Source organism: Camellia sinensis, chromosome 5 (assembly GCF_055761805.1).
Source record: "Camellia sinensis isolate YWXY chromosome 5, ASM5576180v1, whole genome shotgun sequence".
Lineage (NCBI taxonomy): Eukaryota > Viridiplantae > Streptophyta > Magnoliopsida > Ericales > Theaceae > Camellia > Camellia sinensis.
In genome coordinates, this window is record NC_138965.1 from 87,112,275 (window position 1) to 87,140,190 (window position 27,916).

General features: G+C 35.4%; 2 protein-coding genes across 4 annotated transcripts; one reads left to right on the forward strand and one right to left on the reverse strand.

Annotated features, from left to right (window-relative positions):
- The first annotated feature begins 241 nt into the window (after nucleotides 1-241).
- Nucleotides 242-5,244, forward strand: LOC145790138 (serine/threonine-protein phosphatase BSL2 homolog). 3 transcript variants are annotated; one of them, XM_082867969.1, is made up of 6 exons: nucleotides 242-983; nucleotides 1,287-1,356; nucleotides 2,538-2,639; nucleotides 2,743-2,824; nucleotides 4,121-4,300; nucleotides 5,114-5,244. In XM_082867969.1, exons 1-6 carry the CDS (start codon nucleotides 958-960, stop codon nucleotides 5,131-5,133), a joined length of 480 nt encoding a protein of 159 aa, XP_082724095.1. In that variant the 5' UTR covers nucleotides 242-957; the 3' UTR covers nucleotides 5,134-5,244. The 3 variants fall into 3 exon arrangements, with proteins under 3 accessions (XP_082724095.1, XP_082724097.1, XP_082724096.1); XM_082867971.1 differs by lacking the exons at nucleotides 4,121-4,300; nucleotides 5,114-5,244 and adding an exon at nucleotides 3,340-3,466; XM_082867970.1 differs by lacking the exons at nucleotides 242-983; nucleotides 5,114-5,244 and adding an exon at nucleotides 3,693-3,796 and having other exon boundaries at nucleotides 997-1,356; nucleotides 4,121-4,213.
- A 15,138-nt stretch (nucleotides 5,245-20,382) lies between these two features.
- LOC145790139 (uncharacterized) lies at nucleotides 20,383-27,705 on the reverse strand. Its single transcript, XM_082867972.1, has 12 exons — nucleotides 27,427-27,705; nucleotides 27,311-27,340; nucleotides 27,185-27,208; nucleotides 26,841-27,076; nucleotides 26,565-26,771; nucleotides 26,384-26,473; nucleotides 26,225-26,311; nucleotides 25,772-26,140; nucleotides 25,591-25,674; nucleotides 20,848-21,084; nucleotides 20,714-20,728; nucleotides 20,383-20,554 (listed from the first exon to the last, which is right to left on the reverse strand). Exons 1-11 carry the CDS (start codon nucleotides 27,662-27,664, stop codon nucleotides 20,714-20,716), a joined length of 1,617 nt encoding a protein of 538 aa, XP_082724098.1. The 5' UTR covers nucleotides 27,665-27,705; the 3' UTR covers nucleotides 20,383-20,554.
- Nucleotides 27,706-27,916: the final 211 nt, after the last annotated feature.

A 27,916-nucleotide genomic window follows, 5' to 3' on the forward strand; every position in this document is an offset into this window, starting at 1 on the left:
CTTCAACCAAACACAACATGAGAGTAAAGCATCTCATACCAATGCTTCTTCTTCAACCACTCCTAATGTGCACAACTTTGGCTATTATGGTCATGGATGTTTTTAAGGTTTTCTTGTCCATTTTCATGTTGGTTCCAAGCTGGCTAGTACCTTACTAGCCTTAAATGTCAATACATAAATCTTTTTTCAGTTATGTTTGTCCATGAATTGTGATAATGATTTTTCATCTAATATTCACTACAAGAAAACAGGATATATAACACGGAACTTTTTGCGATGGTATAGGTGCCGTCGCAAAAAATGGTTTTTTTGAGACGGCGTTTGTTGCCGTCGCCAAAAATGACTTTTTGCGACGGTAGTGACCCCGTCGCTAATAAATGTACAAGAAAAATTCAGGAGCATTTGCGACGCCTGGTGTACCGTCGCAAAAAAAATTTCTTGAGACGGGAAAAAGTTATTGTCGCAAATAATGGACATTTTGTGACGATAAAAGTCCATCGCAAACTATGCCGTGTTAAAACGACGTCGTTTTATTTGCTCATATTTATCATTTGCGACGGTTTAAATATGTCGTCGCAAAAAGTGAAAATTCCCTCACCCGCTCATTTATCCCATTCGTGGTGAAATTTTCCCCTAAATCCCTAAAATACTTTTGAAAGCAAAATCCCCCAATTCCCTAAAACTTTTGAAACCAAAATCCCCAAAATCCCGACCTCTGGGTTCCAGCATTCAGCATTGCTAGTGACGGTGAACGACGATGAGGGTAGACGAAGGTGAACGACGACGAGCAACGAGTGGCGGCTAGCAGCGAGGGTGAACGACGACGAGGGTGGACGAGGGTGAACGACGACGAGCAGCAGCGAGTGACGGCCTTCGCAAACCCTTCCACTCTCAACTCCCTCCTGGGTATAACCTCCAGAAGACTCAGGCCGTTCCATAGGGGCGAATGGCTACGGGATGAGCTTCCTAACTTCAACAAGAAGGTCTGTTTATTCTCTATTACTATTTCATATTAATTGATATTTACAAAAATAACTACTCACACAGAAAGGACCTCTCTCTCTCTCTCTCTCTCTCATACACACATTCTTGATGATGACGGAGAATAAATCTAAGTACACTACAAAGTACCACTGCTCACGTGAAAGTACCACTTCGTTTTTAATTTGGTGTTGAAGGTTGTTAGAATATTTTGTTTAATGTTCTCTATTTTGTTTCCATTGATGGTATACTTTATTGAGGACTTCTCTAGTTGATCTATCATTTACTTCTCTCACTTTGAGTAGGTATGCAACATCAAGTGCACGCTCTGATGGTCTTCTTCTGCTCTGTGGAAGGAGGGATGCTAATAGTGTGGTAAGTTAATGTATTCTTTGCATGCTCGATGGATTCAAAGTATTGAGATATTATAAGCCATGTACTTAAGCTAGCTTATTGCCATTCTGAAACGGTTTAGTTTTTCCAGGGCATTGATGGACTTTTTGCCTTTATATGTTTTCTCCGCTTAAGTTGGTTGTTGGCTTTCTTTTTTACTTTGGGGAGCCGGCAGTAGCACTCGTTGAAAGATCTGTATTCTCTTGTATTTTGGTTCCTTTCAAGGAGCAGAACCTGGAGTGTTCAAAATATTCATTTTAGTTTGTCTATGAATGGTTAATTTGGCATTGTTCTGTGTCTACTTGATGGTGTCTCAGTTATTTGACTTTCACGAGCTTTCATTTTGGGCCATGCAGCTATATATAAGAAAAAAATTGGTACAGTTCTGGTTTAATATGCATGTCCTACTAATTGGGATGGATTGTCAAGTTGAATGCATGCGAGATAGTTTATCCTTGGGGTTGCTTTGGGAAGAGACTGTTGTCCAAGTTACTCCCACGTTCTACCATTTGTGAAACTTAACATTTTCTTCATGGTTAAGATTAGTTAAAATTTGGTTAATGTAAATATGAAAAATGTTATAGTTGATATTGAATTGAATGGGTCTAACCCATTATTTCCATGTCGAGATCAGGTAAGATTTGGTTAAGGCTAATATGAAACAGTTGCTGAAATTGAATTGGAGTGTGTTTAGCCCATTAGACTCTATGCCACCAACAGATTGGGTGATGGTGGGTGAGACTTTTTAGCCAAGAGAGGGTTCCATATCTTGAGTGTGTAAGGTCATCACCCATCAGTCATCACCATCAGTCATCACTTCCTCTATTTGGGTTCTTGGGCTTGTATCTGTTGGGGTTTTTATTCTGTTTTTCAATTTGTTTTTTTCTTTTGGGAGTTAAGTTTTGTCCATTTTTTTACATGTTGACTTGACTTTTTGGAAGATGATGTCTAATACACGCATATATGTGTGGTTGTGCATGTGTGTGTGTTTTTGGTGGAGTTTTATGGCAGTATGTTTGCTCTGAACACACTGTTATAATCTGCTATGAACATTATCTTTCAATTTTATCTATATGATTTATTCTCTCTAATGATATCAAGATAAATCACTTCCATTGTTGTTAATGCTTAACCTTTTACGTCCTCTTTGAATATTTTTGCAGCCACTGGCAAGTGCATATGGACTTGCGAAACATAGAGATGGTCGGTGGGAATGGGCAATTGCTCCTGGTGTCTCACCATCTCCTAGATATCAACATGCTGCAGTGAGTTTTTCTTTTATGTAAAAAAAAATAATAAAAAAAACCACTGTTGACTTCTTTTATGTGGCTAGAAAACCAATCTTTCACATGTGCTCCACTCTTGTAGGTTTTTGTTAATGCGCGGCTCCATGTTTCTGGAGGTGCACTTGGTGGTGGACTTATGGTGGAGGACTCATCAAGTGTTGCAGGTATGTTCCTTGAAACCTTGCAAGTATGTTGACATCGTTGGTGTAAAAAAGCTACACTTTTATATGACAGTTTTTAAATCACAAGGATCTTTATTTAAGTACACAAGGGTTTACCTTTGAAAATCAAAGATGGAGTGCCTACCTAATTGTGGTAAGCAAGAACACCAGAAAGCTACTCAATGCATAACGTTCATTTGTTCCTTATATTTGCTCGTATACTTGCACTGAGATTGAGCTTTTGATGTGGGTATTATCTAACGGAAATAAGGTCTGCAAGTGAACTCTTATATGCTTTGATGGGTGAGGCTGATTGGTTTTTGACGAGAATGTAGCAAATGGCAATAAAATGGTTACTATATATACATTATTTAGAGAAAATCTGTCACATAATCAAGTGCAACTCTCATGCTTTATACATTTTATTTGCCACTCAATGATATGATAACTGATCAGAAGGTTGGCTAGAATATTTGGTTTATAGATTCAGTTGACCTCCTCTACATATGATTGTGCAGAGAAATCATTATATACTGGATTTGTTGCTGAACTATTGGAATTTTCACTTATGGATGTTAGCTTGAATTTTCTGGCTGAGATATAGATTGGTCATTTGGGTCGTAGGTGGGCTGTTGATTATTATGAGACAACTTATATATCTTGGGAAAGTTGTCTTGCAATTCAAAAGCATAATGAAGGATGATACTAGGCTTAGTAATTTTATGTTTAGGCATTTACCCCCCCTCCCCTTTTTTTTTCCCTTTGATAAGATTTTATTAGAAGAAAAGAAATAACTGACCAGTTTCTCATTGTCATTGAGTGAAACCAAATTTATGAGTGATTCAAGAATCTTCTATTTTTAACTTTCTAGAAACACGAGGGCACATCATATGGCCTAAATCATGGACGTACATCACATCAACAGCTGGGTAATGTGTCTCTGCCTGCTGCCAACAGTCGCTTCGGAATTATACTGTATGGGTCGATCCTCGTCTCTCGTTTGTTTTAGCAATTTATCCTAAGGTCTCCTTGCCAATAGCATTCCAAATGAGAACAATGAGAATTTTTTGAAAATTGCATACCAGGGTGCCACCTTCTAACAAAAATTTATCTTCTTCCAAAGATAGTGGACCCTCATCAAGAATTTAACCAAGAGCTTCTTCACTTCTGATCTTAAAAATGAAAAAGCCGTTGTCAAGTGTAACCACTTTATCCACTAGAAGCAGTTTCATTTATGATTTTTTATTGAAAGCTTCATGGCATCAATTTCTCTCATATCTCTTGTTTCTGTTTGTCTAGTCCTGGATATTGCAGCAGGAGTCTGGTGCGATACAAAATCTGTTGTTACTACTCCCAGGACAGGCAGATACAGTGCTGATGCTGCTGGTGGAGGTGCTGAAGTTGAGCTGACGAGACGCTGTAGGCATGCCACTGCTGCTGTGGGTGACCTGATATTTATCTATGGTGGTCTACGTGGTGGTAAGACATGAACATGTGATGGAATTTCAATTTGTTGCATTTTGTTTTAGATTTCAAGCTGGCAAGTACTTTCTAGCATCTGATATGGTTTTGCATTCTGATACCCCAGCATACTATGGTGGATCTGTTCTAATTCACATTGTCCCAGCACAATATTCATCTATCCTGATTTGCACGTAGTAAAGTGATATAGCCTTTCAAAGTGCTTGAAGTTGTTGTCTATGATGCTCAATTGATGGCTCATCCTTCTTTCGAAAAATGTTATATTTGATCATAGTTGTTAAATAAAATTAAGATTTGAATCATGAATCAGAGTGGGATATGTATGGTTTAGAAACTAAATAAAGTGATTGGATTGTTTTAGAAACTAAAATATGTATGGTTCAAAATATATATATTCTATTAAAAGTGTCTTTGCATTCTTCGAGAATAAGTAAAGAAATTTATGTTTTCAAAAAACTACAATCTGGGTCTCTGTATCGGATAAGTGGATCCATGCAAATTTACCCATCATTAATTCATTCAATGTCTTTTACATTTCCATCATCTATCAATTTTCGGAATGGAAAAAAGAAGACCATCTATATCTATATCTATAAAGTGTACATACAAAACTTGGCACACACGACCGCCTAGGCACGAAAATTGGCACACAGAAGTATTGCTTGTCCCTTTAACGACTCCTAATATTTAATTATTAACACCCTTGCTGTCATCTTTTGAATACTTGAGAAAAACATGCATACTAGAATTTTATCTTTATTGTTTCTACCCTCGACGACAATAAGGAAATTTCTTCATGTGCTGAATCAGGATGTGTTGATTGCAATTGAATGGAAAATATATGTTTTTAAAACCACAGATCGTCTTTGCGGTGTCCTTGGATGAGATGTTTAGTGGAGAGATATCTGTTTCCATGGTATTTTCTCTTTTTTTCATTGTTGTTATCTAAAAATATGTGATATAGCCTTCTGAAGTTTGTAAGTGGTTTTGTTTCTTCAATTTAAATTTTCATTTAAACTTGATCTGGACTCATTGATTGATGTTTAAGGCCATTTAAATTTGAAATTATCATTGCGTTCATTAGAGACATTACAAATTGATCTCATCAAAAGTGTTGTTGGGGGTTAGAAATCTTCCTTGCTTGTTCTTAGGTCTTTTATTTCATTTTTTTTAATTGTCATCTTATTTAAAGGTTGTATATTAACCTCTATTTGATGAATAAAGGGTTGTAGTTACAACATTAGAAAGAACTATGTTTTTAAGAAGTCCGTTTTGAGTAGTGTATAAAAATTTGATTCTTCCAAAAGAGCATTTGGAGCTTGCTTAACCACAAATTAACATAGTTATGGAACTCCACGAATAAAATACTTGTTGTATATAGGTCTAGAGGTTTACATTTTGTTGTGTAGCATATAGCTCAATCTAGGATATATTTACACCTTTATGTGTACAAACATAATATATGCTTATATGCCAATTAATTGAAGGATGATGAACTTTTGTATAGATACTAGAAGACTGACATTTCTTTAAAGGTGTTATAACTTATTTCCATTGCTTAATTTTCTCAAAATTGCATCTATTCTCTTTGTTGATTGAGATGTTTAATTATCTATGTGGGATTTGATGACTAACAAAAAAAATGTTGTATTTGATGTTGTTGGGAGTTAGAGTCAGATTTCAGATATAATTTTTATATTTTTTTGTATTTGATGTTATAGTAGTTAAATTTTTATTTTTGTATTTGATTGAGATGTTTAATTATCCATGTGAGATTTGATGACTAACCAAAAAAATGTTGTATTTGATGCCATAGTAGTTAAATTTTTATGTTTTTTTGTAATTAACGTTAACACATAATTATATTGTCATTAATTATTTTTATTTTTATTTTTCAGATATTTCCCATGCAGGAGTGTGCTTCTTGTGGAATGCATACCTGTGGATAATGTGGATAATTTTTATTTTTGTTATCTACGAAGAATGATGAGAAAAACAATTAATTTTGGTTTATGTTATTTTGAATTATGAACAAAATCATGTATTTAAACATTATATATGTACTATGGAACATTATGTAGTGAAATAATTTTGTTGATGTGTAATTCTGAATGGAAGAATATTTTATTATGGAGAAATTGCTATTTTTATATAGAAATTTTTATATTATTTTATTATGGAGAAATTGCTATTTTTATATAGAAATTTTTATATTATTATGCAATTATATGGAGAAATTTTAATATTTTTAATAATTTTATCGCATGATGTTTTTTTATTTTTGGTGACGGCATTACATCGTCGCAAAAACCAGAAAATTTTAATATTTTTATTAATTTTGTTACAGGTTTTACTTTTTGCGACAACACTAAATTGTCGCAAAAAATAGAAATTTTATTATTTTTTTAATACTTTTTGCGACGGTAGTACACTGTCGCAAAAAATAGAAATTTTTATATTTTTAATACTTTTTGCGACGGCACCACACCGTCGCAAAAACAATGTTCTTGTCGTTGCAAAAAAAAGACTATTAGCGACGGTATTTTTTGCCGTCTCAAATAACATTTTTAGTGACGGTAAAATAGTGCCGTCGCAAAAAAGTCAAGAAATTTCGAACATTTTTAGCGACTGTAAAGTGCCGTCGCAAAAGGCAAAAATGCCGTCGCAAAACATTAGCGACGGCACAAAAACTTTTTTGCAACGCCCCTAATTGCGACCCCCCTCTTACCGTCGCAAAAAGTCATTTGCCGTCGCAAAATGTTTTTTGCAACGGCATTCGGAGTATTAGCGACGACATTTTACCGTCGCAAAAAACTAAAATTTTAGTAGTGATTCCTTTAGTGCCATAATAAATATTAAATTAATTCGTCTTTGGCAAGTTATAATAATCATAACTTTATTAGTTAAAATTTTACCTTTGTATGGATAGAATGGATTTAAGATGGCTTTCCAAGATGTCACTTTCACACCATTGAATGATTTTCTTTGGAAAATTATGCTTAATTTATATTTTCCTAGAATAATAATGAGCTCAATCTTAGGATTAATACGGATGCTTCGATCCTATTGTTATGGTAAGAGAAAATTACATTTTACCCTTAAAGTATGACTAAATACCATTTTATCACTCTAACTATGAATTTATATCAACGTAAAACTTCTATTAAAAAGTTCATTACATTAATGAAAATAATCATATGGCATGCACATGATAACTCTAATATTGTGATATGCCTAAATGACCATATCTTGAAAAGAAAAAATAAAATTTAATGGCATCAAAATTTATATATCCTTTTTCTAATTTTCCCTGGCCTAAATTTTTCATTGAATTTTTATTCTCTCTAGCTGTCACAACAACCAAACGAACCCTAATTCATCACACAACTAAAATTTGATCGCTTTGGTTAGGTCAGTACCTAAAATTCAACAAATGTACAAAACAATGAGTTAATTCATCCCAAAGCATGCATGGAAAATCATGGAAGAAAACATATTAATTAAAAGAATTGATTCACAAAATAACAAACATTCAATTTCGTTGCCAATTGGTCGAAGATTCAATGGAATTTCACTACCCTTTGACCCTCAATGCATGTTTAATTTTAGATAAAGTGACCATAGTATTAGAGAGAGAGGTGGGGTGGGTTTGTGGTTAGTGACAGGAGATAAATTGGAAAGGGTGAAAGATGGGGAAATGGTGGATATGGGCTTTGATGGCCCGTTAAACTTGCTTGAACTTGTTATGATTTATAAGGTTTGGGATAACAGTTCAGATCCATATGACTAAGTTGAGAATTTTTTTGCGCCCGTTTATAATGTGGGTCAGATTGTAGAAAACGCATCAAGCCCCTTTTGTCTCGCTCACAAATTATATACATATTTATGTGTTTGTTTTATATTGGTGTCTTTATGTTTTTTATTAACATAATTTACGTATTAGAGCATCTCTAACGCTTAGTCTCTTTATTTCATTAAAAAATTTGAATAAAGATTTGGGTTAAAAATTTCATATAATACTAATCGTTTTAATGCTAATTTTTCAATTTTTATCAAACAACTAGTCGAGCAAGAGGACGACCGGAAGGATGTCCAGGCTATCAACCGACTTGTGTAAATTGATAGGCAATTTTGCAAGCACATGCCGGCCAGACAACCAGCTGGTTGTCTAGTGTATTGTGATGCCCCAACGGCTACCCGCGACAATAGCGACTACCTACAATAATTTGATAAAACACTAAAGTCTCCCTCAATTTGATAAAAGTTTTGAGTTTTTCCTCATTTGATATGAGTTTGATGTCATGGTTAGAGCAGCAAAACTGTACTTATTTTATCAAAATTAAATATAATAAAAAAAAGGAGTAAATGTTGAATGCGTTTATTAGTTAGGGCATCTCCAATGGTGCATCAATTTTTTCATTAAATTTGAGTAAAAATTTGAGGAAAAGCTCTCTTTGATACCAAGTGCTCCAACAGAGGGTTTTGCAATTTCGTTAAACCACCAGTCGACTAGGCAGATGTCTAACCGGTCGACCGGTTAGTCCAAATTTTTCTTCTTTAGGTGGTCATCTGAAGGGTTGACCGACCAGCATAATTTTTTCACAAACTTTTGCCTTCAAGTGGTCATTCAAGAGGACATTCGGGCGGACATCCAGTAGTGAAAATTAAATGGTTATGAACAGTAATTTGAGTAAAGGTATATTGGTCATCAAAAATCCTAAATTCGATATCGATTTGATGAAACCGTTGGAGTTGAAAAAGGAATCATTTTCCATCAAAGTCAAATTTGATAATAAATTTGATACACAATTGGACATGGTCATATGTAAAAAGATTTGATTAGATGCACATGCACACTTTATTTCGTAAATGTGTGTACTATATAAAGGCTAAATAGGATAAAGTGGTATTAAATTATACTTCAAGGAGATAAATCCTTATATTTTGTGGTCCTGTAATATATATTTTTTATACTAATTGTTATAGAATAATGCTATACAAATGTAAAAATTAATATAAAATATTATACGGAAGGATAGGACTGAATTGTTGGACTATTTCTCTATAACAAAGAGCTCATCCGAATACCACTATATTATTAAAATGAGATATTCTATATAAAACGTATGAAAAAAAATAACATTTTTATATAAGAAAATGATTGATACTATTAAAAGGTCTTTTCTAGTTTATCTTAAATGACATAGCAGATTACATGTTAATTTTTGATTTGTTACAAACTAAATCATATAGTTGAATTGTGAGTCTTAACATTTCTCTTTTATTTTTCACTTTTAATTTCTAAACTATTTTTAAAAAAATTATTTCATCTTTAAATTATTCATTTCATCTATTTAATTTAACAAAAATGCTAGAGATCCTAAAAACTCTACCAAAAATTTTATCAAATGTCTCACATGGGTGTGGGATCCAGGATCCACATTGTGTGGGTCCTATACCCATGTGAGACATTTAATAAAAATTTTAATAAAATATTTAGAATCTCTAACATTACTCTTAATTTAATTTCAATTAATATGGTTTAATTGTGGGTCTCTCCATTCTCTTTCACACATTTGTAAGGTAAATTGCATTTAATTTCATTACTACTGCCATTAGAAGAGTGTCTCGTTATGCATTGAGAAATATTATTTACACACAAAATTTGAGAACAAAATCTCTCAAATAAGAGTAGGTTTTATATAGGTCCCACATGGGTAGACCCAAACTTTCATATAAGAGCTTTTTGCACTAATTTTCTATTTTCTATTTCTCATATGGGTAATGTTAGAAATTTTAAAAATTCTATTGAAGTTTTTATCAAATAGCTTACATGAGTGTGTGACTCATACAATATGGGTCTCACATCACTACTAGAAAACAGGACTTTTGAGTCGGCAGCATGCCGTTGCAAATAGCATATTTGCAGATGCAAAAACTTTTTTCGACGGCGTTTCGACGGCAACTCAAGGGACGAAAATGGTGGGGTCGCAAAAAGTTTTTGAGTCGGCACTCTGCCGACGCAAAAAGTTTTTGAGTCGGCACTCTGCCGACGCAAAAAGTGGTTAAATGTTTTAAAAACATTTAACCCACAATTTTCTCATTGAGACTCCCAAGTTTCAAACACACTCCATTTGGACGATTTGACCCAAAGTCACCACACTAAGTCCACTTGACCACCATACCTCTTTCAGATATTAAATGAGATATATATTATTTATAGTATATACACTCAATATTAATATAAAAGTATATGTATAAATAAATATATTTATTAAATATAATCAAGTATATATATATATATATATCTTGGCTATAAAATTTTTTTTTTTGCTACGGCATCAGTTGCTGACACAAAAAGGTATAATTTTTTGCGTCGGCACAAATTTGCCGACGCAAAAGGTCTATGCCGACTCAAAAGGTCTATCTTTTGCATCGGTAAATTGAACCGACTCAAGTAATGCTATCAAATATTAATTTTTTGTGTCGGCCAACGGTGCCGACGCTAAAGGTTTGATATTTGAGTCAGTAACTCTGTACCGTCTCAAAAAGGCTACCTTTTACGACGGTAAAATTTGCCGACTCAAAAAACCGACTCAAAAGGCCCTTTCTTTAGTAGTGCATAGACATTTAGGAATTGACTATTTTAGCCTAAAAGTCAAAAAGTTATTAAAAAAATCAAAAAATCTATAACTTATGCAAAAAAGTCAAAGATTTCATTTTCTCTCTCATTTTTGCATATCTTTTTGTAAAAAATTAAAAAATAGTTCCAAACATATTTGTTCTTTTACCTCATATTTTAGCCAAAAAATCAAAAAATTACTAAAATAGCATGTTCTCAAACGAGACTTTAGTAAAAAATTTGGGATTTCTAACATTTATATTCTCTTATAAAATCTTTTTCATCTTATCCGCATTTATTGTACATTAAATTCTTAATAGTAGTAGACAGTGGTTTTTTGTTTTTTTTTTTGGGGGATCTAAAAGCCACTACAAGAAATTAAGATTTAAAAAATAAAAATTTAATGACAAAATCACTTTTTAAGGACAAAATATTTTTTTGCCAAAAATATTATTATTTTATTTTTAGCAACAAAATTAGACATTTAATGATGAATAAGTTGTCTCAAAAAATAAATATTTTTGGGATCAAACTATTTTATCCCTAGAAGTACTTTTTTTTTTTGATCGGCAAAAATTTTTTTTATTGATGGAAGCATATGGGGTATGATACAATGTATTAATAAAGAGGAGCTTGGAGCTAGCACTAAGCTCCAAGCGTCAACCGGTGAGAAACCAACAAATTAGCAAACAAAATACAATTCCAACAGCAAGAAAAAAAAAAAAACAGAAAACACACTGTTAGAAATTGGGCGCCCATGTGGCATGACCCTTAGAACCTTTTGAACCTCATCCAAATGGGTTTTTGAATTTGAATTCAAACCTATTTGGATAGCCACTCAGGATATATATCTATCATATCATGATATGGATAGATGATATAGATATAAGATATTATCTCATTTAACCAATGGATAAATGAGATAAATAGATTATATATATGATATATGGGATATGGGTGATTAAGTGGAAAAACAACGTATGTTTGTTTTTTTTTTTCCAAGATACTGACTCTCTCCCAAAATAACGATAAAAGCCATTTGCACTGTGGTTTGTGTGGGTGATATTCAATATTGTAATATCACTTCACTGCTGGGTTGATTGACTAGATTCAGGAAGCACGTGATTTATCCATGAGGTTTTAGATCAAAAAGGTATGATCTAAACATTTTATTCTGCTGCATGTTTTATACTTTGATTTACATTGGTATCAGAGCCATTGATGGATATTTTCGTGTTTCCTTTAATCATGTGTATATTTTTACATGTGTATGTTTACATTATATACATGAATGTTTGTAAAGGAGAAAAAAATCTACTTTGATTAGATTAAGAGCATAAATATTTTTTTTATGTTCATTAATGTTTTTTTTTTCATACCATAAACGGTTTTATTTTGAAAAAAGGAGTCAGGCAGTATAAAAATCGGACCAGTCAGTACCTTGGAAGGCGGCGCGTGGTATGCACGCGCCACCACGCCGAAGCCATGCGCGCCCACGCGCTGCCACGCGCCCACACGTGCCAGACGCCCTGCAGACGCGCCTGCGCGCGCCATCACGCGCACGTCAGCGGCGCTGTCCACGCGCACGCCGTCCGCGCCTCGCACGCGCGCCGCGTGCTGGAGCCGAGCACCGAGCCGCGGGCTGAGCCGCGCTCCGAGCCGCGTCGAGCCGCTCCTTGAGCCGACTCGCGCCGAGTTGCGTTGAGCGGCGGCGAGCCGAGCCGAGCCGTTTTCCCCGCCTGGCTTCTCTCTAAGGCTCTGTTTGTTTGTTTTTAATTCTGAATTGCGTTAATTGGCTATAATTTATTCGTTATAGCTTTGTTTTAAGCATGGTTGGTACCGTTACACTCAAAATTAAATTTTATATCTTCGGTAAAATTTTGAAAATTTTACGAAAATAAAAAATATTTTTTCTGTGTTAATAATTCATTTTTTATGCTTTAAAATGATTCTGGTATTGCATAAATAATTTTCTTGGGTTGAAATTTTTATTGTGGACTTCTGAAATGTTTTACTATCTACTGGTAATATTGTCTCAGTTTATCAGTTTCTGAATTTTTTATTTCTAATTTTATTTGTGTTTATTAGTTATTTAAAATTCTAGAATATTTCAGAAAAATTCCAGAAAATTCCAAAATGATGTACACTTTAATTATGGCATAATCTGAATATTGAATACAACATTTTTTTTTTTTTGGGTTTGTAATATGTTGTAATTAGAAGAGCATGATTATTTATTTATTTATTAGAATTCCATTATTAAATAAATATAGCATGAGTTATTTGTAGATTTACATTAAAATGCTATTGTATGGAATTTATCATGCTTTGTATATGCCATAGTCAGTGGGAGGTTATTCGGTTGAGAGAAATCTTTGTAGATTAACTCCCGAAAACCAATATTTTGCGCATAAATTAAACTAAATTTTGGATAATTGTCACTTGTGGCGCAAGAGATGATTACGAGCATAGCGGATTTTCGATCTTGCGACTTGTGTAATATTGTCACTATTTAATTTAGATTTTTGCGGCAAAATTATATTATGCTAATCAAATTAATCCCAATGCGAATTTCTCTCTAAATTGATTTAGCTTATGGAAGTTAATTTGGTTGACCTAGACTTAGTAGAGATGTTCAAATGTGAACAAACTAATCCCATTCTTTAGATGAGCAAAAGTCTTGGAGACTTTAGGTCAAACCTTAATTGAGCCAAAGTAAGGAAACATGACTCAAAATCGCCGTAGTTTTGGTGCCTTGTTTGGCACAATAAAAACTAATGTGTGCGCTATGGTTAGCGGCACGCTACGTAGTTTTGGTTGGCGAGTTTTGGAGTTATGAAATTAGTAAGCCCTCAATAGATCTGTATATGATCTTGACTAATGAGCTGCGCGGATTGACTTTGTAATTTGACTTGTAAATAATGTTACATCATTGGATGAAGTAACATTCAAGAGTCACGTCATCCAAGAAATGCGAGCTTAAATAAATTAGTCATTAAGTGTAAGACGAGTAGCCAGTATAAGCAGCATTTTTCTCTCTACCCAATTGTTGGGAGTGGATTGAGCAAAATTTCATGCACTATAATAGTGTGCGTTGAAGTATCACTTGAAGATTAAAAGATTAGCGCTTAGTAGCAGCAAAATCTATTAACACTAAGTGAAAAGATTAGCGCCAAGTGGCTGCAAAATCTATTAGCATTGCTTACTTGTCTAAGTTTGGACACTTTGTTTCCACACTTAAGTGTGAGACATGGATGAGGTGCTTCTTTGTGTGATTCCTTTACTAGGCTAACGTTTTGAATAACATTTACCACTAAGCGCAAACGTTGCAGCATAGTAATGAAAAGGTCAAGGCTGACAAGGTTGTTATGACTCTAAGAATTTGACGCATGGCTCGTGAGAGCAAGAGCATTGTGTTGAATTAGACTATTTAGCCTAATTCGCGCTTAAGTTACTTCAGGAGCTGTCATAGTTGATAGCTTATTCTCTCCTTCTTGTGGATAGTAGAATTAATTGCAAGTAACTATGAAGCGAGAAATAGATATGGCAAGAGGAGTATCGTCATCTTTCAACTAGATGTATTAAAGTGTATGGAGAATAAAATTGACTTGAAGGTGCAGGGGATTAGCACTTACTAGTTAAATTTGCGACTTAGGCGCAGTTGATATCTCCATGACATCTTTTTATGATCTAATGAAAATGAATTAGTCCTGAGTCATTACCTAGTTGGGCCTAAACCTTTTAAACTTATCTTTGAGAACTCACACATTAAGATGATTGGAATTACTTTATGACATTGGTCATGAACCAGTGGCTTATTATACTTAATCACATTAATGAGATGATGACACGATGGTTTGAGTAGGCCTTCTCGAGCCCACTCGCTTATGACATCCTGCTCTCATGTGAATGTGTAACTTTGTTCGCAATGGGTGCGCACAAGTAAGTAGGAAAGCCGTAGAAGGTCATTTGTTTTGGCGCATTTAGTCCACTATGATATTTGTGACTAGATATGAGTGAGGGTATGATAGCTAAGTCCCAATCTCGACATATTTATAGATCACGATACGCATCTGAGTCAAGACTATTTGATCTCCCATAAGTCAAAGGTTTTGAGATGATTTTTGACATTGCACATATGAGGTTGAGATCAATTAGATAAGAGCTTTTGTGCTTTTAGTTTTGACCAAGGTGGCGAGTATCTATTTGAGTTATTTTTAGAAAACTCTGTGAAGAGAGATGGATGCTTAGAAAATTGATTATTCCTAGTACTCAACAACACAATGGTGTAGTAGAGAATAAGGAATTAAATATTGTTAATGTTAGGTGGATAATGGCGCAAAATGTTTCCCAATTGGAAATTGCACTAGTTTGTTGCCTATATCCCTAACTAAGAGCCCTCCATATCAGATTTTACACTCCAATTTTGAGTAATAGGTTAGTGGAAAGCCATCTATGGGCGATCTGTAACCGTTAAGCAGCTTATCTTTATGTTACTTCTCATAAGATTGTGAAGTTATGACCTAGGGTTCTATAGCGCATTATTGTATGCTGTCTTGTAAACACAAAGGGTCGTATGGCGCATTATTGTATGCGGTCATGCAAACCCTCCGGGTCATGTGCATATAGGTAAGCAGCTTTGTGGTAGTGTAACTAAGTCACATAAAGTTTTATTAGTAAAGGTGACGTGAATAGAGTTTTTGGAACTCTATAAGATGGAGAATTCCAAGCATAGCGCTCTATGTAGCCTAGTTGAGAATGGAAAGAAATTTCTAATATCCTAGGGACAGTGGGAGCGATGTGCCTACTAATGGATTACTCCATTAGAGCAGAATACTCTATATTCTTAGTTGCGTGGTAGCAAATGTGAAAATTTTCCACGTCATCACTGGGTGATTGAGAGGGAAACATTCATGATTGCTCCGCAAGATGATAAAGAGCCTAGGATAATGCCAAAGGCTCTAGTCCCCTGTTTTTAGAAAGTGGATCAATGTTGCGCAGTTTAAGACAAAGTCTTTGAGGATTAACCATTTTTATAATTTGGTTGACTTTCCATTATGACGCAAAACTGTTATAAAGTTATGCGTAATTTGGATAGTCATTGTTGAGGCATAAGGCTCGCTAGATACCGAATGGTCGCACCATTGAGGAAAGTGTAGACCATGAGAAGACTTCCTCCTGGGGAGTGAGGGTGAGGTTATTTTGACTTTCTCCTTGACTTCCTCCTGGGGAGTGAGGTTATTTTGACTTAGGCTTTGATTGACATAAGTTCGGAACATTGATTTGTGGACATTGTGACCCAACTTCTCGTTGGAGAATTGGATAAGTAGATCCGTAGGGATTTACCTTATGTTTTTATGGTGAAAAGTTAGGAGCGCAAAAAGGTTGCTAGTTCCAATAAATCTTTTACAACCTAAAACAGTTATCCAAATAGTGGTTCTTAGATTTCGTCAAGCCATGATAGGCCAACGATGATCGATGAAGACCACTGAGGCATGATCAATGGTCCAAAAGAAGTTTTTCCTTACTTAGTCATTATGAGCCAGGAATTTATAAGGTTGTCACCACCTAGGGTGGGCAATCCTCTATTTTAGATATGATGGACATGGGTGATGTAATTTATATGCTCGGATGTACGATCCTTAGGGATTGCTTTGGGAGAATTCATGTTTTGTCTTCGATGACTTATATAAGGAATATCCTAGAACGATTCTAGATGCAAAATTACAAACCCATTGACTTATCTATCAGTAAAAGCCAGAGCCTTAGCTATTAAGTGAATCCTCGGATTGTCTTTGGGAGAAACAGATGACCTATATTCCTCGATCTTTTCTTTGTTGTGGGAGCCTAAAGTACGCTATGTGGGCGTATTCGGCATGATAAGTGTTATCTTTGGTAAATGATCAACTGAGTTGTTTAGACATTGACCTTGCTCATTAGACTGTGGATAAAATGCTGCACTAGTCGGGCGCATCTGTGCTAGTTGGGCGCACTAAGAATGAACACAAATTGGTCACCAAAATATCTTTAGAGAGGTTATTGTGCAACAGGTAGTGATCTTAAATCATTTCATGTGAGGTGCACATGGTGGATTCCGTTGTATATACTTATCGCAAGAGGTGCTGATAAGGCTTATGTTTGGAATCTATAATTGCGCAAGCTGTGGTCTTTTTTTTTAAATCGATCACTTATTTTGAGATGATGGGATGTTGACACTATTATGGTTTGTGTCATAATGATTAGCAAATGATGATGTCAGCAGACAAGATTGGCTCACTCACACGAGCAATCGCCCTTGGCGCTTGGGAGCGAGCAAGGATGAGACTGGTGGTTTATTTTTATTTGGAGCCAAGAGAGGCTTAAATCATCCACTATGTATGTCGCCTTGGTTATAACCAAGATGAGGTCGTGTTAAGGACCAAACATGGATGTTAGTACCCACTTTCCATGTTGTGCCTGTTATGATTAGCCAGATTCGAGATCTCATTTAGCGCCTAGAAGGCGAGCAAATAGAGAATTCGGGTTAGGCGCTAGAAAGCGACTAGACTAATATCTGTACGGTGTATCGAGTATGACGTCACTCTTTATGGAAGAGTTACTCCACCGTAGCATGTATTCATACTATATGTGCTTGGCGACCGAGTAATGAGGTGAGAGAATGGATCCCTGCTTCCTCACCGTGTGAGTCTTATGTGTCATTATTGATATGACTTTCATTTATGTACCCTTTTTGTGACTTTTGACTATGTCATAGGGTAAGGGGTTGATGTTCTGCTGCTTTGGTATGTTGCCTGCGGTCATGCATGATTCGGCCTTAAGGGACATTACTGGGAAAACGGTCAATCCTAAACTAAATGGCATGAGTGCAAAGGGAAGATCATCTAGTATTACACCACTGTTGTATATTCACTGCCGGCAACTCACATCGCTCTGTATGAGAGGCGAATTGAGTGTGAATATATTGCAAGAATTGAGAGGGTCAAACATGCTCTTTTTTTGAGGGATTAGAGATGTTTTTTGGACCGGTGTAATTAGATGGGTCTGGGGTATATGAGACACTATTTCTTTTCTTTTTTGGGTTGATGTCTCTATGCTGGCTCATTTTGAGTTTCTAGTATAGAGCTCCCACATGCAGGTGTTCTCAGCAGTCGCACGGTGCAGTGGCTAGTATGAGATTGTTTATTTTTGGGGAGATTGAGATTGAGACGTGGCAGTGTCATGCCAACTCATGTCCGAGTGGGAGATGTTAGAAATTGGGCGCCCATGTGGCATGACCCTTAGAACCTTTTGAACCTCATCCAAATGGGTTTTTGAATTTGAATTCAAACCTATTTGGATAGCCACTCAGGATATATATCTATCATATCATGATATGGATAGATGATATAGATATCAGATATTATCTCATTTAACCAATGGATAAATGAGATAAATAGATTATATATCTGATATATGGGATATGGGTGATTAAGTGGAAAAACAACGTATGTTTGTTTTTTTTTTTCCAAGATACTGACTCTCTCCCAAAATAACGATAAAAGCCATTTGCACTGTGGTTTGTGTGGGTGATATTCAATATTGTAATATCACTTCACTGCTGGGTTGATTGACTAGATTCAGGAAGCACGTGATTTATCCATGAGGTTTTAGATAAAAAAGGTATGATCTAAACATTTTATTCCGCTGCATGTTTTATACTTTGATTTACACACACAAAAAGAGCATAAAAAAAGTGCTAAGCAGCAGAGTCAGAGTGGAGAGCAAACTGCAGATCAGATGCAGAGCTACACACATCAGCAATCACACTTCAGAACTTCAACACAAAGGTGCAGAGCTTCACCCAAGCTATCACAACCCAAAAAACACTATAGTTGAGAGCAAAACTGCAAAACATATGACATCAGCATAACAACACAGATGTAAAGCTTCAGTACACGCAACAGTATTCATACTGCAGAAACACGAAGCGGCAAAGCTTCAGTACACACACCAGAAAGATGCAGAGCTTCACCCAAGCTAACACTACCCCACCAACACTACATATATACAACAGACCCAAACACAGCAGCAGATATTTTCAAAATTTTGTCCCTAAAAATTCTTTTTTTTAAAATTATTTTTCAAGGCGACTTTTTAGTGACTGTTCTTGCGATAATTGAAATTAATCCCTAAATATTTTTTATAATAAAATTTATACTTTTTAGAGACAAAAAATGGTCTTTAAAATTTTTATATGTTGTAGTGAGTTCCTAAAAATTTAAAAACTAAAAAAAATTGAAAATCTAATATAGACGAGAAATTTTGATTTAATTGAAAAGGTATATATTAAAGCACTTTCTAATTTTAGTGCATTTTTCTCATGTTTCATTTAATTTTTTTTAAAAAGGTTTTATCTTAAAAGTGCTTTAAATTAAATTAAGAATTGAACATTTTTTTTTAAAAAAATCACTACAAACACAAATTCAATTGAATAATATATGTTAGGTTAATGATGATGTGCTGATATATAAAAACTGTTGTTGTTTTTTCAAAAATTAAAGTAATTATTATGAGAAATAATATTTATTATTAAATTTATTTTACTTATTGTGTATTTATATAATAAAAGCCGTACATATATGATCCTTTGAATTTAAAAATAAAATAAAATTATCATGTCATATAAAAAAAACTAGGTGAAATGTGATAAAATATTATGGGAATATGATAAAGAATTTAATCATTTTTTGTTGTCTCGTGAATTACATGAAATTTTATATACAATTATATATCCCATTTTTTCTTCTCCACTACTAAAAACTTGACTTTTTGCGACGGTCTCAAACGTCGCAAAAGGTCCATATATCGTCGCAAAAGACTTTTTGCGACGGAGCAGCGACGGAAAATGGGGGGTGGCGGAAAGGGGCGTGACAAAAAGTATTTGCGACGGTTACAAACCGTCGCGTTCTTGTTGCGACGGCTAATCAATAGTTTTTGCGACGGTTTCGCCTGACACAAAAAAAGGGGAAAAAACGGCATTTTTAGTGACGATGTTGATTGCCGTCGCAAAAAACCTTTTTTAGCGATGGTATTTGCCGTTGCAAAAGGTATTATTAGCGACGGTCTAAAACGTCGCCAAAAAAGTAGTATGAAGTTAATACCGTATTGGCAACAGTTTAAACCGTCGCAAAAGATTGGAACTATTATGTATATGCGACAGGTTAACCCGTCGCTAATAAAATATAAGGAAATGAGAATTACATTAGCGACGGTTTACTATTGTCGCAACAAAATTATTTTTTATAAAATCATATTTTATTAAATATTTCCTATACAAATTATTAATATTTTTAAAAATACATCCACATCCACATTCACATCCACATCCACATCCAAATTCACATTCAAAAAATCATATATACCAAGAATAATATATGTACCTTGTAACAATTGTCAATCAAATATTATTTACAACATATATAAAATAACTTCTTACAATACTAATAATTTTTGAAATTCAAGAACTCAAATTTTTAGTATCGACAATAGAAATAAAAAAATAAAAACAAATATAATGTAGCTTGTTTTGATATCAATAGTAAGCTCCCATATCGATATGCGAATATATCACGTACTCAAAAGGTTTGCATCTGCAAAAAGAAACAAAAAAGAAAAAAAAATCATCATTTACAACATAATTATTTTCAAGCTTACAGAAAATGTAAAACATTTGATATTTTTTTCAAAAAATAAATAAATAAATAAGATTGTAAACTCTAATATCGATATGCGAAGATATCATCACGTACTCAAAAGGGTTGCACCTGCAAAAAAAAACCAAAAAAAAAAATCATTTACAATATAATTAATTTCAAATTTATAGAAAATGTAAAGCATTTGATATTTATTTCGATAAATAAATAAATAAGATTGTAACATATACATGAATCGAGCGCCACACAATGTATCTTCCCACAGCTTCTCCAACTGTTCTTAGACATCGGGAAGTTGTTTCCAAAACAGCGTTCGGCTTGTTCGCTTTTAAAACAAAAACTTTGCAAAATCCAGGTCCAATTGGAACTCCATCAATTTCACACAACGGATCAACACTAATAAGAAGTCCCTCCGCCAATTGGACTCTTGGTATTACAGAACTCTCCAAAGAAACTTTAATTACATCCTACAATGATGATAATACTATTAAAAATAGGCAATGATTGTACACAATGAGCTATAATCTATAACAATAATCGAATAAACACAAAAAGAGTTTGTAAAGAAGAAGTATTGATCGAGTTCCGTCTTCTCCTACAAGTCATGTGTGCCAAGTATGTTGTGCGTGTCAAGTTTCGTTCACATCCGAACCTGTTTGAGCATTTTAGTGTGTCAACCGGTTTGAAAAAGAGTTATTAAGTAACAACTTTTCACAAATGGAAATTAGGCTCTAGATTAAAAACCGGGAATCGGTTTCGAGTTCCGTCTTATCCTACAACTCATGTGTGCCTAGTATGTTGTGAGTGTCAAGTTTCGTTAACATCCGAACCCGTTTGAGCATTTTAGTGTGTCAACCGGTTTGAAAAAGAGTTATTAAGTAACAAATTTTCATTAACGGAAATTAGGCTTTAGATTCAAAACCGGGAATCGATTTTGAGTTCCGTCTTATCCTACAAGTCATGTGTGGCTAGTATGTTGTGCGTGTGAAGTTTCATTGACATCCGAACCCGTTTGAGCATTTTTGTGTGTCAACCGGTTTAGAGTTAATAAGTAACAAGTTTTTATAAACGGAAATTAGCCTCTAGATTGAAAACCGGGAATCGATTTCGAGTTCCGTCTTATCCTATAACTCATGTGTGCCTAGTATGTTGTGCGTGTCAAGTTTCGTTCACATCCGAACCCGTTTGAGCATTTTAGTGTGTCAACCGGTTTGAAAAAGAGTTATTAAGTAACAAGTTTTTATTAACGGAAATTAGGCTTTAGATTGAAAACCGGGAATCAGTTTCGAGTTCCGTCTAATCCTACAACTCATGTGTGCCTAGTATGTTGTGCGTGTCAAGTTTCGTTCACATCCGAACCTGTTTGAGCATTTTAGTGTGTCAACCGGTTTGAAAAAGAGTTATTAAGTAACAACTTTTCATTAACGGAAATTAGGCTCTAGATTAAAAACCGGGAATCGGTTTCAAGTTCCGTCTTATCCTACAACTCATGTGTGCCTAGTATGTTGTGCGTGTCAAGTTTCGTTAACATCCGAACCCGTTTGAGCATTTTAGTGTGTCAACCGGTTTGAAAAAGAGTTATTAAGTAACAAATTTTCATTAACGGAAATTAGGCTTTAGATTCAAAACCGGGAATCGATTTCGAGTTCCGTTTTATCCTACAAGTCATGTGTGGCTAGTATGTTGTGCGTGTGAAGTTTCGTTGACATCCGAACCCGTTTGAGCATTTTTGTGTGTCAACCGGTTTAGAGTTAATAAGTAACAAGTTTTTATAAACGGAAATTAGCCTCTAGATTGAAAACCGGGACTCGATTTCGAGTTCCGTCTTATCCTACAACTCATGTGTGCCTAGTATGTTGTGCGTGTTAAGTTTCGTTCACATCCGAACCCGTTTGAGCATTTTAGTGTGTCAAACGGTTTGAAAAAGAGTTATTAAGTAACAAGTTTTTATTAACGGAAATTAGGCTTTAGATTGAAAACCGGGAATCGGTTTCGAGTTCCGTCTTATCCTACAACTCATGTGTGCCTAGTATGTTGTGCGTGTCAAGTTTCGTTCACATCCGAACCCGTTTGAGCATTTTAGTGTGTCAACCGGTTTGAAAAAGAGTTATTAAGTAACAACTTTTCATTAACGGAAATTAGGCTCTAGATTAAAAACCAGGAATCGGTTTCGAGTTCCGTCTTATCCTACAACTCATGTGTGCCTAGTATGTTGTGCGTGTCAAGTTTCGTTAACATCCGAACCCGTTTGAGCATTTTAGTGTGTCAACCGGTTTGAAAAAGAGTTATTAAGTAACAAATTTTCATTAACGGAAATTAGGCTTTAGATTCAAAACCGGGAATCGATATCGAGTTCCGTATTATCCTACAAGTCATGTGTGGCTAGTATGTTGTGCGTGTGAAGTTTCGTTGACATCCGAACCCATTTGAGCATTTTTGTGTGTCAACCGGTTTAGAGTTAATAAGTAACAAGTTTTTATAAACAGAAATTAGCCTCTAGATTGAAAACCGGGAATCGATTTCGAGTTCCGTCTTATCCTACAACTCATGTGTGCCTAGTATGTTGTGCGTGTTAAGTTTCGTTCACATCCGAACCCGTTTGAGCATTTTAGTGTGTCAACCGGTTTGAAAAAGAGTTATTAAGTAACAAGTTTTTATTAACGGAAATTAGGCTTTAGATTGAAAACCGGGAATCGGTTTCGAGTTTCGTCTTATCCTACAACTCATGTGTGCCTAGTATGTTGTGCGTGTCAAGTTTCGTTCACATCCGAACCCGTTTGAGCATTTTAGTGTGTCAACCGGTTTGAAAAAGAGTTATTAAGTAACAACTTTTCATTAACGGAAATTAGGCTCTAGATTAAAAACCGGGAATCGGTTTCGAGTTCCGTCTTATCCTACAACTCATGTGTGCCTAGTATGTTGTGCGTGTCAAGTTTCGTTAACATCCGAACCCGTTTGAGCATTTTAGTGTGTCAACCGGTTTGAAAAAGAGTTATTAAGTAACAAATTTTCATTAACGGAAATTAGGCTTTAGATTCAAAACCGGGAATCGATTTCGAGTTCCGTCTTATCCTACAAGTCATGTGTGGCTAGTATGTTGTGCGTGTGAAGTTTCGTTGACATCCGAACCCGTTTGAGCATTTTTGTGTGTCAACCAATTTAGAGTTAATAAGTAACAAGTTTTTATAAACGGAAATTAGCCTCTAGATTGAAAACCGGGAATCGATTTCGAGTTCCGTCTTATCCTACAACTCATGTGTGCCTAGTATGTTGTGCGTGTCAAGTTTCGTTCACATCCGAACCCATTTGAGCATTTTAGTGTGTCAACCGGTTTGAAAAAGAGTTATTAAGTAACAGGTTTTTATTAACGGAAATTAGGCTTTAGATTGAAAACCGGGAATCGGTTTCGAGTTCCGTCTTATCCTACAACTCATGTGTGCCTAGTATGTTGTGCGTGTCAAGTTTCGTTCACATCCGAACCCGTTTGAGCATTTTAGTGTGTCAACTGGTTTGAAAAAGAGTTATTAAGTAACAACTTTTCATTAACGGAAATTAGGCTCTAGATTAAAAACCGGGAATCGGTTTCAAGTTCCGTCTTATCCTACAACTCATGTGTGCCTAGTATGTTGTGCGTGTCAAGTTTCGTTAACATCCGAACCCGTTTGAGCATTTTAGTGTGTCAACCGGTTTGAAAAAGAGTTATTAAGTAACAAATTTTCATTAACGGAAATTAGGCTTTAGATTCAAAACTGGGAATCGATTTCGAGTTCCGTCTTATCCTACAAGTCATGTGTGGCTAGTATGTTGTGCGTGTGAAGTTTCGTTGACATCCGAACCCGTTTGAGCATTTTTGTGTGTCAACCGGTTTAGAGTTAATAAGTAACAAGTTTTTATAAACGGAAATTAGCCTCTAGATTGAAAACCGGGAATCGATTTCGAGTTCCGTCTTATCCTAGAACTCATGTGTGCCTAGTATGTTGTGCGTGTCAAGTTTCGTTCACATCCGAACCCGTTTGAGCATTTTAGTGTGTCAACCGGTTTGAAAAAGAGTTATTAAGTAACAAGTTTTTATTAACGGAAATTAGGCTTTAGATTGAAAACCGGGAATCGGTTTCGAGTTCCGTCTTATCCTACAACTCATGTGTGCCTAGTATGTTGTGCGTGTCAAGTTTCGTTCACATCCGAACCCGTTTGAGCATTTTAGTGTGTCAACCGGTTTGAAAAAGAGTTATTAAGTAATAACTTTTCATTAACGGAAATTAGGCTCTAGATTAAAAACCGGGAATCGGTTTCGAGTTCCGTCTTATCCTACAACTCATGTGTGCCTAGTATGTTGTGCGTGTCAAGTTTGGTTAACATCCGAACCCGTTTGAGCATTTTAGTGTGTCAACCGGTTTGAAAAAGAGTTATTAAGTAACAAATTTTCATTAATGGAAATTAGGCTTTAGATTCAAAACCGGGAATCGATTTCGAGTTCCGTCTTATCCTACAAGTCATGTGTGGCTAGTATGTTGTGCGTGTGAAGTTTCGTTGACATCCGAACCCGTTTGAGCATTTTTGTGTGTCAACCGGTTTAGAGTTAATAAGTAACAAGTTTTTATTAACGGAAATTAGCCTATAGATTGAAAACCGGGAATCGATTTCGAGTTCCGTCTTATCCTACAACTCATGTGTGCCTAGTATGTTGTGCGTGTCAAGTTTCGTTCACATCCGAACCCGTTTGAGCATTTTAGTTTGTCAACCGGTTTGAAAAAGAGTTATTAATTAACAAGTTTTTATTAACGGAAATTAGGCTTTAGATTGAAAATCGGGAATCGGTTTCGAGTTTCGTCTTATCTTACAAGTCATGTGTGCCTAGTATGTTGATATCCGAACCCGTTTGAGCATTTTAGTGTGTCAACCAGTTTGGAAAAAAAGTTACAAAACGACAAATTTTGACAAACGACAAGTTTTCAAATTGTTTGAAAGTTTACCTCATCATTTGGTGGTGGTGTATGTGGGTTCTCATCGGCGTCATAATCCGTAGGTTCACGGTGTCCACTCAATGCATCCGGTACCTATGATATTCATGGTATTCTTTGTTAATCGTATTTATATTCAATGATGCAATTGTGCTATAATTAGATATTTATAAAACATTTATTTATACCGAACCTGTTTGTTGTGATTTGTACTCCCTTCGTGGGACACAATAGCCAACATTTGAGCTTTCATTTCTTGTATCTGTGTCGAAAGCTCTGTTCGCATCTCCTCCCTCAATTCCTCTCTAATCTCATCTCTCAGCTCTTGTCTCAACTCCGTACGAACCTGCTTTGTGATCTCGGCAACAATCGATGACTGAGATCCTGACTGTGATGACTTAGATTTATCTCCATACACCATGCTCCAAGGCACATCCTTGCCGTAAGTACGACAATATCCATGCCCATCTTCACCGACCACATCGTGGAAAACACTATCTCGAGCATCTTCGGTAGTGCGGTAATCTTCAGGCAACATGGACAATTGGCGCTCAAACTCATCCTATAAATTAAAATAACAAGTACATATAATTAAGTAGTTCTAACAAAATCAAATATAAATACAAATTTAAGGATTTGAAAATACCATGGTTTGCCTAACATCAGGGTCAGTTTGATTGCGTGTATATTTCCAAACACTCATTTTATCCGTGGGCAACCCTTCAGCAACCATCTGAAAATTCAAAAATTAATTATTATCGCAGTAATTTACATTCATATTGATATCTACCTAAATAATATATACCTTCCTTCGAATCTGAGTGAATGAAGTACGTCCTGTCGTATGATTAATATAATGAAAGGAACGACTTCTAGCATTGTGGATTGCAATGTCCTATAAAGTTTGCATAAATGTAAGTCGCAAGTATACAAAGTTAATCATTTTTCTATAGATACGTGCTTTGTAATTAACTTATTTTATATACCTCTACTTTCTTAGTCTTCCAATAATCAACAAGATCATACCACTGTTCTGGAACAATTTGCGGAGGCACCATGTCTTTGATATTAGTATGATCCTTGTTAGGCTTAAAATACTTATTCTTGATCTTGCTTTTGTGATCCTTCCACAACTCATTGCACTTTTTCAAGCAACGTGGTTTGTACCCCTCCGGACAAATTTGTAAATTATCCTACAGTACAATTTAAATCATTAGTTCAATTAATAATATAATTGAACAGTTTAGTAAATATGCTTTTACCTTAACATCCGCCCATATTGACTCAAGAACATCAATAGGCACTTCGGTCCAATCAACGTACGTAAGAGAAACAATGTTCCCATTACGTACCATGAACCCAAGTTGGCTAGTTAACTTAGACTCATTATCTCCAGTAGGATTGAAGTCGGCGTCGAAATCAATGGCCAACTTCTTGCCCATACCCCAATCTTTAATGCCTTTTGCAAATCCTCGACCTCGGGGGGAAGATAAAGAACCTGTAGGGCATGTGAGGAGTAATGGAAAAAAAACACATATTACAAAAATTGATAATAAATAACTTGTAGTTAAATTAACGTAATTAGATACATAGCCATTTGTTATACCTGAGTTGACTTGTGAATCAGTCGCTGGATTTGGAACACATTATAAGAATAAACAAATTATATCAGAATATAATAAATAACATATAAATAAAAGCATAAATTAAATACATGAAAACAAACCTGTACCTGAGGTGGGATATGAAGAAGTCGTCGGTCCTAGCATATGAAATTAGAAAGCTTATGTATAGTGAAAATGAAATAATTTAATTAATATAATTTAAGTACATAACAAATTTGTATACCTGTGGTGGCCTGTGAAGACAACGTTGGTCGAGACAATTGTGATGATGGTGGTGGTTGTATCGGTGGCTGTGATGGTAGTGGTGGTGGCTGTATCGGTGGCTGTGATGGTGGTGGTGGCTGTATCGGTGGCTGTAATGGTGGCGGTGGCTGTATCGGTGGCTGTGATGGCAGTGGTGGTTGTATCGATGGCTGTGATGGTGGTGGTGATTGTGTCTGCATACGCAAAACATCAGCCATAGTGCGAGAGGGGTTATTAAGCTTCCTCTTCCGTGTACCAGAGGTGGGATATGAAGAAGTCGTCGGTCCTAGCATATGAAATTAGAAAGCTTATGTATAGTGAAAATGAAATAATTTAAGTACATAACAAATTTGTATACCTGTGGTGGCCTGTGAAGACAACGTTGGTCGAGACAATTGTGATGATGGTGGTGGTTGTATCGGTGGCTGTGATGGTAGTGGTGGTGGCTGTATCGGTGGCTGTGATGGTGG